The 14505-nt window shown below is 42.4% G+C and overlaps 1 protein-coding gene across 1 annotated transcript in view; it reads right to left on the bottom strand.

Annotated features, from left to right (window-relative positions):
* ANKRD6 (ankyrin repeat domain 6) overlaps positions 1-14505 on the bottom strand; it is a 95424-nt gene that overhangs the window by 18996 nt on the left and 61923 nt on the right. The window contains exon 6 of the mRNA XM_062608391.1: positions 5860-5958. Coding sequence (XP_062464375.1) covers positions 5860-5958 — 99 coding nt within the window. The remainder of the gene's footprint in view (positions 1-5859; positions 5959-14505) is intronic.

Genomic DNA, 14505 nt, shown 5'->3' with positions numbered 1-14505 from the left:
AAACAAGATGACATCTGCCAATGTGATGGATAGAGCCTGAACAGTGAACGGTTGGTTCCTACTTCTTTAGAGTCAGGAAAATTGACTGTGGAGAAAACCAAACTAGAGGCAGGAATAGACTGTACTGGATTTAGTTTATAATTAAGGGACTTCTTGCTGGGCTAGTTTAAAGGCTAACAAGAACTTCATCACAGTAACTGCAGTGCAGTCAAAGGCCATTCAGCTTTTTGGGGTTTGTCAATACAACAGCTACTTCTAACGGCACCTCAGTTAAACTAAAAAAAAGCACATATTTGGAAAGCAGGAAGCACACCTCACTGCTCCTTTTCGGAGCCTTGCTCATGTGCTGGGGGACCACTCACTGGGACTGCAGAGCAACACAGGGACAGCTTCAGCCATGCCCAGGCTTTGTCTCATACTATATTCTGGTCCCCAGAATGGAAGCTCAGGCAGGTGAAGGGAAACAAGTCCCACAGATCGCAGGTGAAGGGAAACAACTCCCACAGATGGCAGGCTCAGGGGCTTCCTGACCAAGGTGTGAGCGTTGGTGCTGACATCCTCTTTATGCAAGTACAGTGAAAGCCAAGCATCTAAGAATAAGATCCAACCAGCACCCTGACCAGCTAAATAAATACCTCATCCAAGTAACAAGGAGTGTCAAAGGGCATCTCAAACTCTGCCTCACCTGCTGCAAGGCTCCTCCCCGTGAAGACATGGCAGTTATCAATGTCCTGGAGAAGGTCCCTACCACCCTCAGGCCCTTCAGCCAGCAGGGCAGGAACTGGTGAACCATTCCCTTGGACCTCATCACACACAAGAACCTTAAACTGCTTAAGGTGCCATGGAAGCTGAGCCACCAGACCGTGGATGGCCTCTGTGTGTGAGTCACTGAGCACTCAGCCACAGACAGCGCAGCCCACCTATAAATAACCCCACTGGCTCCATTGTGTTTCTAACCTACCTTGCCTTCCCTGCAGCAGAGGAGCAAACCCCAGTCTTGTCTCTTATGGAGTCAGAGAAAACCAATGACATTTTTCACAGTGTGAATTTTCAGACAGTGCAATCACTGACTCTTTTTATTAACTGCTAAAATAACTGTCTCTGAAAGCACTCATCGGAGTTCTACCTTTAGCAAGGCATTAGGGGGCTGCTGCAGAGGCTCAGAGTGTAATTACACCAGTAACTGTGTATTAACTGCCCAGACTATTATGTTGGGCACAATTTATGATGCTATTTGTAGGTTATTTATTCCTTAGGAACAGAGAGCAGCTCAGTAGCAATGGAGAGAGATAACACCTCTGCTGTGTCACACAAATGTGACCTTGATAGATACAACAGCCTGACTAAATGCAGGTGTGGCCTGAAGCCAAAGACACTTAGGTGCTTAAGTGAAGCTTGGTAGAAGTAAGGCACTTAAGTCTACACTGGTGCATCCTGAATCCCCTTCCTAGCCCTGAAAGCAACTCAAACTCCAGCATTTTCCCTTCAACACCACAGATGTCTTGGCTCTCACAGGTCACTGCACCCAGAAGTTATGGTACTCACCCAGCTTGACTTGCCATGAAAGCACTGCTCTCAGTCAGAAGAGCTCCACTTTTAAGAAACATGTTGGTATTCACTGGGCTAGAGAGAGGGAGATGCTGGAAGACTGGGATAGGAGTCTGCATTCTCTGCTGCATAGGATGTGGGACTGCACATCCTGACAGCTCTACCTATAACGGGTCTATTGCACAGCAAGGCCCAGCATCAGCAAGTACATTTCCAAAGTGTGAAACCGTGCTTTGTACAGAGAGCTTAAACACCTGCTTTCAAGGGAGGGTTGCAAGCTGTGGCTCCTGAAGAAAGGCAGACACATGGATCCTGACCTCCACTGACTATGGAGCTACCCTTTACTGTAGCAGTTCTGTGTTGGTTAGGCTGGGGGCGCTTGCTCAGTGTCCCGGTGTTTGCAATTACCTCCTCGAGTTTCCTCATTTACTGACTAAATTAAAGCAGTGGATACAACCACTGCAACCAGGCTCCGGGGAACTGGGTAGGCATCTATTTTACATCTGAAGTTCACCCCAAGGGAAGGGAAATGACACAACTTACAAAGGGGTTTCAGGGAGCTGTTCCACTTTCTGCCAGCAATCCTGGGTATTGGAGTCTCTATTATAGACTCTACTGCCCAAATCTGATGAGATTTGGTTTACACCAGTTTGTAATACATATTACCTCTTCCTCTGATTTAAAACAAAAAAACAAACCCAAAACTACAACCACTATATTTCATTTTCCTACACACTCCTATTCTGCAGAACATCCATCAATTGTACCATCTCCTTTAAAGCCCCTCTCCAGGGTCACACTTTGCCTCCTCATTGTCTTTGCATGTTTGCAGAAATCTAAGAAAAACCTGTCTTGCTACAGGAGAATTGCACCAAAATAACCAGCCAAAACTCATGCCTTCAATCCCCAGTACAAAGTGCTCGATGGCACTTGCAAAGTCTTATACTATGAAATCAAACCACTAAATTCATGTTGGAAAGTTCAAAATACAGCCAAGCATTAAATCCTCTCAGGAGCATCCAAGCATACATGGGCGTTTTGAAGCAGCTGACACAAAGACAATTGAATCATGTGCTCTAGTGTTCCCCAGTGTCACTGCGCTGCTCTCCTCCTCCTCTGCTGAAGAGAAGCAGTCATCATGACACACAGTAAGAACTACTTCACTCTGAATGATCAATGATGATGCATGACCAGCAGAAGTGATCAAGGCATGAAAAAAAAATTACAAATGAAACAGATTACAGCTTGAATGGACTGGAACGGGAGTACAGGAATAAGCCACTCTGCATATTTATATTCAGCTAGAAACCATTATGAACCACAGGTTCCTGTTCCATGTGAAATTCATTTTCTGCTTCTTAAACTGGAGCTTCCAGAAAGGAAGTTTCGGGGCCTCAGGCCTGTATTTTAAATCAACTTGTTTTCCCAGAGAGCACATAGAGGGCAGGAGACCTGCTGTAGAGCACCCAGCACAAAGCCTGCCATGCAGTCATGCACCACAGAAGAGCTCAGCCATGCCAGACCATCGGGCCAAGGTTTTGCAGCATGCAGCCAAGCGAGACATCAAGCTCAAGGCAGGGTTGATGTACAAGGTTTCTAACCTCCTTCTCTCTTTCTGATCTTCTAGGTTCTTTCCTAGCCTTTCTCTTCTGGTTTTTCTTATCTTTTTCATCCTTGATTTCCTTCACCGGCACAACTTTCTCCTTGACTATTTCTGAGGTGTGTGCTGTGTGGATGCTCATTGACCATTCAGAGATAGCATTGGGATCCCAGTAAGACTTTTCAGTATTGGCAGGGAGAAGGAAGGAGTTAGCTCCCGGGGTGGCGTACTCTACAGAGCTGGACTCCACCGGCTGAAATTCATAATAATCCCACTCCAGGCCACTGGAGGTCATTCTTCAACTAATTCTTACGGCTCTTACCGTGGGTTAAAGAATTTATCTGTAGAACATGAAGTGAGTGTTTTAATCTCTCCACAACAGGTAGCAACTTCCAACACGTTTCTGCTTATCATGTGGCAGATTAAAAGTTAGTCTTGCATTCATTCATTAGCCAGAGAGTCAACTCCAACACAAAATGTGCTTACGTTTCTCTTGTTATTTAGAAAAATAAAATCTAAATCAGCATTTTAGAAACTGGAGATGTTATCACAACAATGCCACAGACAAAAATCAACTAAGTAATGTATTTTTCAATTAAATATTATACCCCCCCACTCTTATGAGTTATTTAATCTTTGAACCTAAATCTGTATTCCTGAAAAAGAGCAATTAAACATATAGATGTTAATCAACATTGAAACTAAGATGCCCTCACTGCCAAATAAGCACACAGTAAAAGGGACCAAAGGCATCATCAACAGATGTCAACTAAAATAGAATACAGATACATTCTGTGGGGCATAAATAAAGAGTAAAAATTAATTTTACGAGTTTAAACAAAAAATATAGAACCCTTTTGAAGACCTATGTAAAAGGAAAGCAGAAATATTTTAGTTAATACCTTTCACAAGCAAAAATCTTCACTTGAAGTTTTAGCCTTCCCCTTCTTCTAAGACAAATCCACACATACTGAGACTCTGCAACTCCTGAGGCTCTCCTCAACCCCAACCAAATTACTAGCACAAAATACAGAGCTAAAATCTAAATACATTTTAAAGAAACAGCATCTGTGAATCAAGCATGCATCTATTCTGTTCAGATTAGTCACCACATTTAGAAGCGGTATGCAGTTGCTATGAACAAAGCCCCTGCAAAGCTTGCAAGGCAAGTGAAATAGGGCTTCTACAAGCTATGCACTTCTCCAGTGCAAGACTCTGCTAAACCAAAACGATGCTATACACTGATTTACTGTTTCTCCATTATGGCCATCACATTTACATATAAACAGCCTAGATTTTATTACTAGAGGATTACAAAAAACCCAGACTTACTCAAAAAATAGTTTTCACAGAAATTCATTTTGACCAAATTGGTGGAAGCTCTTCCATTCTTAGAGCAGCAGCTTGCTTTTCTCTGACAGTACTTGTAAACTACCTGCAATTTCTCCTAAATACCTGATGAATCATTTTTGCAGGGAGAAGTCAAAAAACATACTCAGGATACATCTGTATAAACTGATACTCACATTACACTTGCAAATCTGCTCCATTTCACAGATGGGCATAGGGAAAGAATAAAGAGCACAGGAAGCAAAGTTTCTTCCTAGAAAAACAAGATTCCCAGTAGCAAGCTGGCTGCACCCGTACCCCAGTCCTAAGCTTGTCAGAAAGACTGCTCCCATCTCACAGGGAAGCTACTCAGGCAGAGAAGGAAACCAGTCTTACAATTTCTACAGACATTTAAGACTCTCTAGATGCAAATAAATGCCTAAGGGGATTTTCAAAAGGCACCTAGACATTTCTAGTGTATTTTTAGTAGCCATACAAGTGCTTCTACAAACTACCTTTGGACCTCTAGGTCCTTTGAAGACTCTTCATTTTACTTACTACAGGCGGAACAAAAGCAACCCTTCCTCAAACTTGTTCCAGCATACTATGAGAAGTTAGCAATGAGTCTGAAGAAGTCATGGTTTCGTGGTTATTCAACTGATGTTGTGCATTTCAGCCTACACCTTTGTTCATCACAGTGAGGTAACTAAAACTGTGTTACTAGTCACTCCAATGTGCCTTTAAGCCTCGTCCAAGATCAAAACTATACTTACAGAAAACTGAGAAATTCCAATAACTTACATATTTTACCAAATGAAGACAAACTACCATTTGCTAAATTCAAAGCTGTTTTCATTGCGCTACTGCTTCACCACACAACAGCCTCACAGATTTGACCATCCCCACGTCGAGCACAGCTGCCAACAGGATGATTTCCCTGTGACACTGCACAGTGCTCCAGGCAACTGCTCAATATTCTATTTGCTGCAGTATGTGTCTACACAAAAGCATCTTCTACTTCAAGCAAACATCACAACAGATCACGTCTCCTGCCTGATGTCCTCCAGTGGGTTCCCACAGAGTACAGTGAGCTCTTATTTCACTCCTACACCAAGTGACAGATAATGACTTTCACTGCTACTTACACCTGCCTGACACAACCAGAGCTCTCATAAAGCTCAGCAGCTTGAGCAAGAGGACCAAGCTATTCACTGAAAACCACTCTATTTTACATTGTCTCCCATGCAGTTTTATGTCTCCATATCAGAAAATAGAGAAACATTTTGTTTTCATTTCATCCTACTTCAAAGAAGTGACAGTCTACTGCTACTTGCAAATTACCTTTTCCCCTCCACCCAAGCAAGAAGGTTGTATCTACTTACATCATCCTGAATATCCAGGTCACAACCTGCCTTCAACAAAACCCGGACAACGTGGAGATGACCCTTGTGGGCAGCAAGATGCAGTGGGGTCCGGCCATGCTATGAACGTGAAGAAAACAGTAATAACTTAAGATCAATTTTTATGCATGGTAGTTAAACAGAATTTTTATCTGCTTTTCCTCGTTCATACCTCGCTCTCTGAAACCTGCAATAGCAGCAACTGACATATATTAGTGTACCAAAGGCTTCCCCTTAGTTTTGTGTATGCCGAAAACTCCTCTCCCTTTTCCAACATTTCAGTTTAGCCCAGTGATAACCAACAAAAGGGATATTATATTGACATAAGGATACCCCCTTACTGTTTTGGATTTGGCTTTGTTATCCATGCCTGAAGAGAATTCATGGCCCATTTTTTAATTTTCCTCTGGAGTACAGAACTGTCAACCACTTTCAGCTTCACTCAGTAGGACCAAGTTGCAGTAGCAGCGGGCTAATTAATATATTGCAATGGGTACCATCTTTGCAATAGAAATAAGAATTGATGAACTGTTGTGTATGACGGATGCTCTCCTTAGAAGGAATGGAAGACCTGTGGTCACTTCCTGTCACTTCAAGTGTACAACAACCAACATCCTTTTGCCAAAGATCTATCAGGTTGGTTTAGACAAATTCTATTTTTCAACATTGCTAAGGTCTAATCCACATGAAAGTAAGAGTACAAAATAGTCATGCAAAATTCAATCGATAGTGTAATTAAGGACCTTTCCCTAATAAACAGAAGGACAGAAAAGCTTTAATTAGTGAGATGGATACACGTTGTATGGCTTTAGGAGGAAAAATAAAGATGAAATTTTACAGTAAAATCAGTTTAAAAAAAAGAATAAAACAACAACAAACCTACATCCTCCCAACAAATGAGTTAAAAAAAATCTAAGTGAAATGAGAAGAGGAAAACAATAGTTACTCATAACTGAGCACCACTCCATCATCCTTTGACAGATTTTAAAATGAAATATTTCAGGAAGAGGGGAATATGCTGCTTCTCCTAAAAGAGGCATAAGAATGGAGACTTAGAGAGGGAAGAGATTGTAAGAGGCAGTATGGACAACCTAGAAGAGCTACAACAAGCCATTCCCTAAACATGTAATCCATACAATCTGAAAAACTCACAAGGGAGGATCGAGAATTAAGTACTGCTCTAGGAAGTGTGTGTGTGTATGTATCTATATATATAAAACCTCAAACCTCAACATGAAAAGCAAGTGAAACACTCAAGAACTGTTAAACAGCAACACTCTAAAACTGTTTCATTACAATTGAGAAAACAGGATTTCAGCCCCTGCTGAAAGCAGAACATCTTCAGAAAGAATCCCATTTTTTCCATTAGGAATTTTATGAGATAAGGAGGAGTTATGTATAATAGATAGAGGTGAAGAATAACGTATCGATTTCTTCATTACTGTTGCTGTTTGCTGTTTTTCTACCCCATGATTTATCCTGCAAAGGAAGATAATCAGCCCTAATATATCACCTACAGAGGGAGAAAACACCGTGAGAGCTCACTGACTACTAGTGGCCTCAAGTAAGTAGTAGGCAACCATCAGCTCTCTGAGGTTTTAAGCAGCTTCTCCAGCAGGAAAGCCTCTTCAGGTAAATAAAAAGCCAAACTCAAGGCAGGGTTGTTTTCACACAGCAAATCCCAAACCTGCATAACTGGAAAAAGCCCCAGGAATTCAGCCTCTTCAGAGCAAAAGGGAAAACCAGTGCCGAAATCCACAGAACAGCTGGGGACAGATTATCCATGTCATTACTGAGTAGCTGTGCAATGATTCGAAAACATTAAACATTGATTAATTCTCCTACACTAACATTGATTAATTGTCCTGCATTATTGATCTGAGGGGCCAGATCTAAGGGAGAAGCACTCTTGACACACAGGTCTCAAAACCCCAGTGCTGGCTCCAGTTAGCAGCAGAAGCTCATTCCCACATGGGAAACTTCCACTCCTGCCCTACTGAAGGCATGGAAAGGGCTTGCTTTTGGCTATCACCACGGCTCCTGGGTGCCATCCAGCCTACCACCTGGGAGTTTCTTGCCTGACCTGGTCACAGGTCCCTAAATGTTCTGCCCCTCTGGTGAAGGGCACTGAGCTGCACTGCACACGCCTCCTTCTCCATAAGCCTGGAGGAGAGCCAGGGCTATGTCACAGTTCTGGGTAACTCAATAGCAAGAGGTATAAAAGTCTCCAGGTAACATGGGGGGAAAAGGGAAAAAAGAGAAAAGAGGGAAAAAAAAAAGGCAAGTCCGATTAACAAATCATTCTCAGCTATGAACAACATGTTTGGATTATGAGTATGTGCTCCAGCACGTTCATGGTTATGGGTTCTGACTTTCTACATTACTTAATAGCAATAAGTAAATCACCTAATCCAGGCCTCTCACTTTCTGGCAGGTTACTAATACATCATGAAAACAAATAATTGCTATCTGTGCACAGAAGAGAAAAAAATCCCAAAGAAACCCAACTTGAAGCCAGCTCCTCTTCTTTAAAAGGAAAAGAGTGTCAACTACACTAATATATCCCAGCAGGGAAACCTTCCGATAAGTTAATCATCTCTAAACACTGAAAAAATGCTGACATGCAGCCAAAGGTACTGTGCTAAAAGTAAACTATGAAAGCAGAGTATATCTCAATATGAGGGACAGGTTTTCCTCACCCAATACACCCTCCTAGGCAATCACCACACAGAGTAATCGCCTAGGAAGCACAAGAAAAGAAGACCTGGATCACACAACCTTCACATGCTTGTTCAGTGCATTAAGGCACATTAAAATAAAGTCACCCCAGGAAACAGGATTACCTGAAGGATGCCCCAGGGAGCACCAGGGTCTCCTGTCACTAGGACCAACCCGTCCCTCATCCTCAACAGGCAGCCTCCCCATGCTCATGGCCAGCCACAGGAGATGGCCAGAGGAGGAGAAAGCACCTGCTGGAGAGCTGCAAGCAAGGGCTAGCTACTTGGCTGTTCCTGTCACTCAGCAAACAGAGATTCACCTTAACTGTGCATGTCCCCTATCATCATCCCCACGTGTTCAGTAAGTTCAGCCAAGTTCCCAAAACCCAGGGTTTTGTTAAAAAAAGAATAATTGAAAAAAAAACCAAACCCAGTGTTACTGAAACAGAAAAATAAAGGATTTTTTTTTTTTTTAATTCCAGAGAGTTTGTTTGGAGATTCTCTATCCAAAAAGAGAGACATCCAACCTATTGAAGACCCATACAGAGAGACCTTCGGAGATCAGAGCTATTGCATACCTGAAGTCCTTGAGCACTTCCCACTACAAAGGGACTATAAATGAAAATTATGACTGTAATGAGAATGGGAGTGGGAAGGAGGATCAATTCCAGCACATTACACTGATTAGAGGCTCGGGCTTTTGGAAAAGCTCCGATCATCTCAAGATTAATCATAACCCTGCAAGAACTGACACTGCCAGACTTTCTTTTTCTTCCCAGTAACATCAAAATGAGAGCAGAGATGGGCAGTACAGCTGGACAGTGTTCCAGCACAGGCAATGCAAACACTGGAAAACACTCCACCCACCTCCCCACACAAACATACACATATGCACACAGGTATTTAAGTACATATGCATGTATGCACTAATCCAAAACAAACTGTGAGGGAGAGACAATGTGATCTGTATGCCCCTCATGCTATGATGAGAAACCTGGAGCACAGCAAGCTTTGGAGATAAATGTTCAATGGATCCAGGCTACAGCAGGAAGCCCTAGCAGCAACAGCCAGAGCTGCTTGTGCCTTCATGTCTGTAAGTCACACCAACAGACCACAAAGTTTTACTCTCACAATAATGCATACCCAAAATATTTAGAGGCAAGAGAGATGACGGCAGACACACAAATTTCGCTGTCCATGTCGCTTCCTTAAAGACATTTCGCACTCACCAGTGGAGCATCAAAGAGTGGATTTGTATGAACACGCAAGTGGGTCCCAGCAAGAAAAAATTACAGAATCATAGAATGGTTTGGGTTGGAAGGGACCTTAAAGCTCATCGAGTTCCAATCCTCTGCCATGGGCAGGGACACCTTTCCCTACACCAGGTTACTCAAAGCTCCATCCAACCTGGCCTTGAACACTGCCAGGGATGGGGCAGCCACAGCTTCTCTGGGCAACCTGCGCCAGGGCCTCACCACCCTCATAGTGAAGACTTTTTTTCCTAGTATATAACCTGAATCTCCCCTCTCTCATTTTAAAACCATTCCAACTTGTTCTGTCCCTACCTGCCTTTGTAAAAACTCCTTCTACAGCTTTCTTGTAGGCCCCGTTTAGGTACTGGATGCTGCTTTAAGGTCTCCCTGAACAAGAATATACAAATGTCTCCTGGATGCTTATTGCAAGGAGACCCTAAACCTAGGGACTGCTTAATATGCAGATTACTGACTTAAAAGCTTGTGAGCATTTCCAAATGTCAACTGCAACAGCTTGGGTGTTAATACAGAAATACATATGAGAGACTGCTGCAACCTGGGATTAATGAACCAATAAAGCAGTCATTCATATAAAAAATATGCAATTTGGACTTCTATTCAAATGTATAGAAATGCTTCAGTGGGCAACAAATCATAAAAATGCTCCTGTGTCACAGGCTTATTGACAAAATAAATGGGACTACATTGCACTAAAGCTGCAACTTCAACACCCCTGACATGCTGCTACAGCTATGGGGAGTATCAGGTTGCAGCCAAGCACAGTAAACAGCCACATTGAACTTCATCAGTAAAATGGAAGGGTAGGGTTTATGTTTGTATTTAATCTGTAGTCTAACTTCCAGGCATTGACAGGCAGCTGTTGATACACAGCATTTAAAGCAGAATTTTCTGAGAGCAGCTGCCAATGTATGCACTCTGAAACCAAATCAATGCAGGGGGGAGCTCAGCACCACGAGCCACATGATCTCTTGTTGTGTTTATTTGTAGATACCTTTACGCAAGTACATTCAGTTTTCTATATCACCCTGCTCTTGTGCTGCACAAGGACTATTACTTATTCATCCATTCTGCACATACACAAAAACATGCCTATCCACCTTTTATTAGAAAGCTTGAAAACAAAAACCAAGTCTTGTCACACTGATGACTTAAGACTGCTCTCCATGAATAACCCGCTCACTCAGGTCAGTGGAAAGTTTCTCATTGACCTCAGGAGGCACTCAGTAAGTCCTTAAATGTTCACTGCCTCCCTTTTCAGTTATTTTTATTGTTTAAAACAGACTCAAGTAGTTTTTCAAACTGAAGGAGCACAAAAATGTGAAAGCATCAAAATATATATTGTGTTTGTTTCCGTCTTAAAGAGGAGAAAAAAAGCAATTGTTTTAAAGAACTCAACAGGCTCTGAAGTTGAAATTCTGATGGCAAGAGTACAAGTAGCTCAGCATTACAAAAGCGATGCCATATAGTAGGCTTGTAACTACTAATTCAAACGTCAAACAAACAAACAGAATTACTGAATCAAAACAGAAGCACTACCTTTTGCATTTCTATGTTTTTTTTCCAAATAATCATCCCTTCTCCACAGACTTCAATTTTATGGCTATGATCTTAATGCTGTGCTCTGCAGAAAAGCTATATTCTGCTTCCCTTTGACAAAATATTCATAAACCCCATGGTGCTGTACAAGTTACATTTAAACTGCCTGTACTACCTTTATGTCTTTCTCTGGCAATATTTTTCACGTGTAATAGAGAAGCAGGACACTCCTCTGTGTGTGCTTATTAATACACACCTTTTTCTGGCCTTATTAATTCTTGCTATTGAACATTCCACACTGTGCTGCAACACCCCAATGAAACCCAACACCCAGGAACACTTCTGCCTTGGAGAGCTGTAGTGCATAGATGGAGACCTGGAAATTTCATCTGTGAGCACTGAGCAAACTGACATTAATGGATGCCATTACTGCAAAGTGCCTTACTTCATCAAGTTGATGCCTGGAAGGTCAAATCCCACTTCTCTCCATGCTCCAAGCACCATTCTGGGGGCAAGCTCATGAGAAGAGCTGATCTGATCTGAGATGTCACTACCACCGCTCCTCTGCCACTCGTGGGGGTCCACAGCCCTCTCCCTAACCTATCCCAACTCACAAAATCAAACAAAGAATAACCCCGGAAAACAACATCCTGGGAAAACAAGGCAGAGCAGCTCAGCAAAAGGCCCAGTGCTTTCATGTCAAAGATGCAGCTGTCAATAACATTGCTGAAAGAAAGCTCTACTACATAAGGACTAAAAGAAGAGACCAGCTTTCTTGCTTGGAAGAAAAAGACTTAATTACACCAAGCTCAGTTCTTAATTTTCCATCTTTTGCAGCATATTCACCAAAATACTTTATAAAGGCACCTGCTTGCGGGGTCAGGCAATTTGTATCATCGTCTGGGGTATTTTTTTCACTTACCATAAAGAAATGCTGTAAGTTTCACACTTGTGAAGAACATCAGATAAAAAGGCACAAAAATGGAAATTACCCATGAGCACTTTGTGCAATGAAGCCTCTGCTGAGTGCTAGGGCCATCTCTTCCTTGGCCACAATCCCGCCTGGTTGGTGACAGAGATCCCAGCAGCAGGACAAATGCTTGATGCACGTACAACACAGTGCCACCAGCCCTCTCCCCCTCTGGCCTCTCTAATGTCAGACTGTCAGCAGCAATGTGACCTAGTGGCCATCAGCTCTTCTCTACATATTTTTAAAGGCCCCAAATCTGGAATGAACCCAGTATCCCTTACTGGAATCAGGGAGAAGCACACTTCCATATCGACTTCACCTGCAGTTGCTAGTGCTGCTGCCAAAACAAAACAAGTGCATCCCCAAGGAAACACTGAAGTGAGCACCTGGATACACGAATTCTCCACTGAACTTTGTTTCTTTCATATTCTTTCTTCTTCTTAAAGGAATCATCTACTTAGAGGTAACAAGAATTAAATACCATTTTGCAGCTGAACTGCTGTTTACTGAAGCAGCAGTTAACCATATCATATGACCTTCCATACATAAAATAAATATAGAACTGGATGAACTTGTCAGCTATCCAGTATTTAACAGTACTTTGTTACAGAAAATATCCTTCACTTTCCTTCAGCTATGTTCAACCCTGTTTGAATAAAGGACTCTCTAGCATTTAACTCTAGACGCTGGTCACTTCAAGCTGTGGCTCTGCATGGTGTTTTTCACAAGAACTGGTTTGAGCTTCCAGATGTGTATCAGAAAAACAAAGCATAAAGTGATGTGGGAACTTCTTTCTCCTTTCAAAGAGCTTTGTCTCTGCATGTCTTCTTCCAGTAAAACTGACAGAATTCAGCAGGAACACTGGCTGACAAGTACAAAAGCCTTTTGAAGCAAATCCCTAGAATTTAAAACCAACCTGACAGAACAAACTGAAAACTCTGAATAAAAGCATAAGACATACAGGTAAAAGACAACTAAGGCATGTACGTGAACAAATTTATTTTTATGCATCATTTGCAAGAAGTTTTATCATGGGGAGAGGACTGCAGGTTTCAATTTATCTGAAAGCTTGGTCAACAGTTCTCCACTACAACAAGCCTGCCATCTAACTTCCATTCTAAAATTAACAATCCCTATCCAGAAAGCAGTTCTTATTTTTCACCTGTTCTGCTTATCAAAAGACTGCACAAGAACCTGGCTCTCGGATGGCTAAAAAATCCCTTTACATTTCCAGTTAAAAAGTGAGGCTAATTTATACAGGCTTGCTCCTGTGACAACCTTGTTGTGACTTTAAATGTCTCTTTATCCTACCGGCTTTTATGTGTCACCAGATTAGCAAATCAAGCTCTTACACGGTATGTTTATACAGCCTTTCATAGGCAAATATGCACATGCTCTCCTATGCAGCTAGCTGGCTACGTGAGAGCCAGATACAAACTGGATGCTGTGTAGACCTGCATAGGACATTACTAAGCCTGAGCTGATGGGCTTTGACGAGGGCAGCAGCTTGGTCTTACACCTCTTGGGTCACATTAACCTCACCTCTATCTGGCTCAAAGCATGGAAAGAATGAGTGCGTACTTCCAAAATACCCCAAGCACACAAGCCTGAGTTGCTCCTTTGAGAGCCTCTCTACTCCTCTGTGCACTCCTCCACAGTCTTGCTGATCTCCTGCCTTCTCTTTCGAGCAGGGCCTATCACCAAGCTACCCAAGTACCTCATCTGTGCTGTCTGCCGATGTGCTGGGATGCATCCAGAATGACAAGAGGGACAGATTTTGTCATCCCCCTCCCTGGGTTCCATGGGGATGACCTACAATCTCTAGGAAATAGCTACAATCTTGTAGTAAGTACCAGGTCAGCTACGGTGATGGCCTCAGAGCTCACCAGCAAGCTCAGCTTCCCAACAGAAACACCAACACTCTGCAACTGGGTGCAGTTTTGCAGCCAAATGAGCTTTGCTTTGATTTTGCATGCAATGGTTGAACAATAAAGGGAGTGCAAGAAGCCACCTATACTATACAGGAAAAAGAAACCTGGCCAACTCTAGTGAATCTGTATTTTATTAAATTAACCTGATTTTGTGTTTGAAAGTCAAAGCTACACAATTTGCTTCTTACTGTAATTAACAG

The sequence above is a fragment of the Pezoporus occidentalis genome, unplaced genomic scaffold (genome assembly GCF_034315485.1).
Source record: "Pezoporus occidentalis ecotype Australia unplaced genomic scaffold, CSIRO_AGI_Poc_V1 ctg13, whole genome shotgun sequence".
Classification (NCBI taxonomy): domain Eukaryota; kingdom Metazoa; phylum Chordata; class Aves; order Psittaciformes; family Psittacidae; genus Pezoporus; species Pezoporus occidentalis.
The sequence above is the reverse complement of the archived record's forward strand: the minus strand, read 5'-3'. Positions and strand labels throughout refer to the sequence as shown.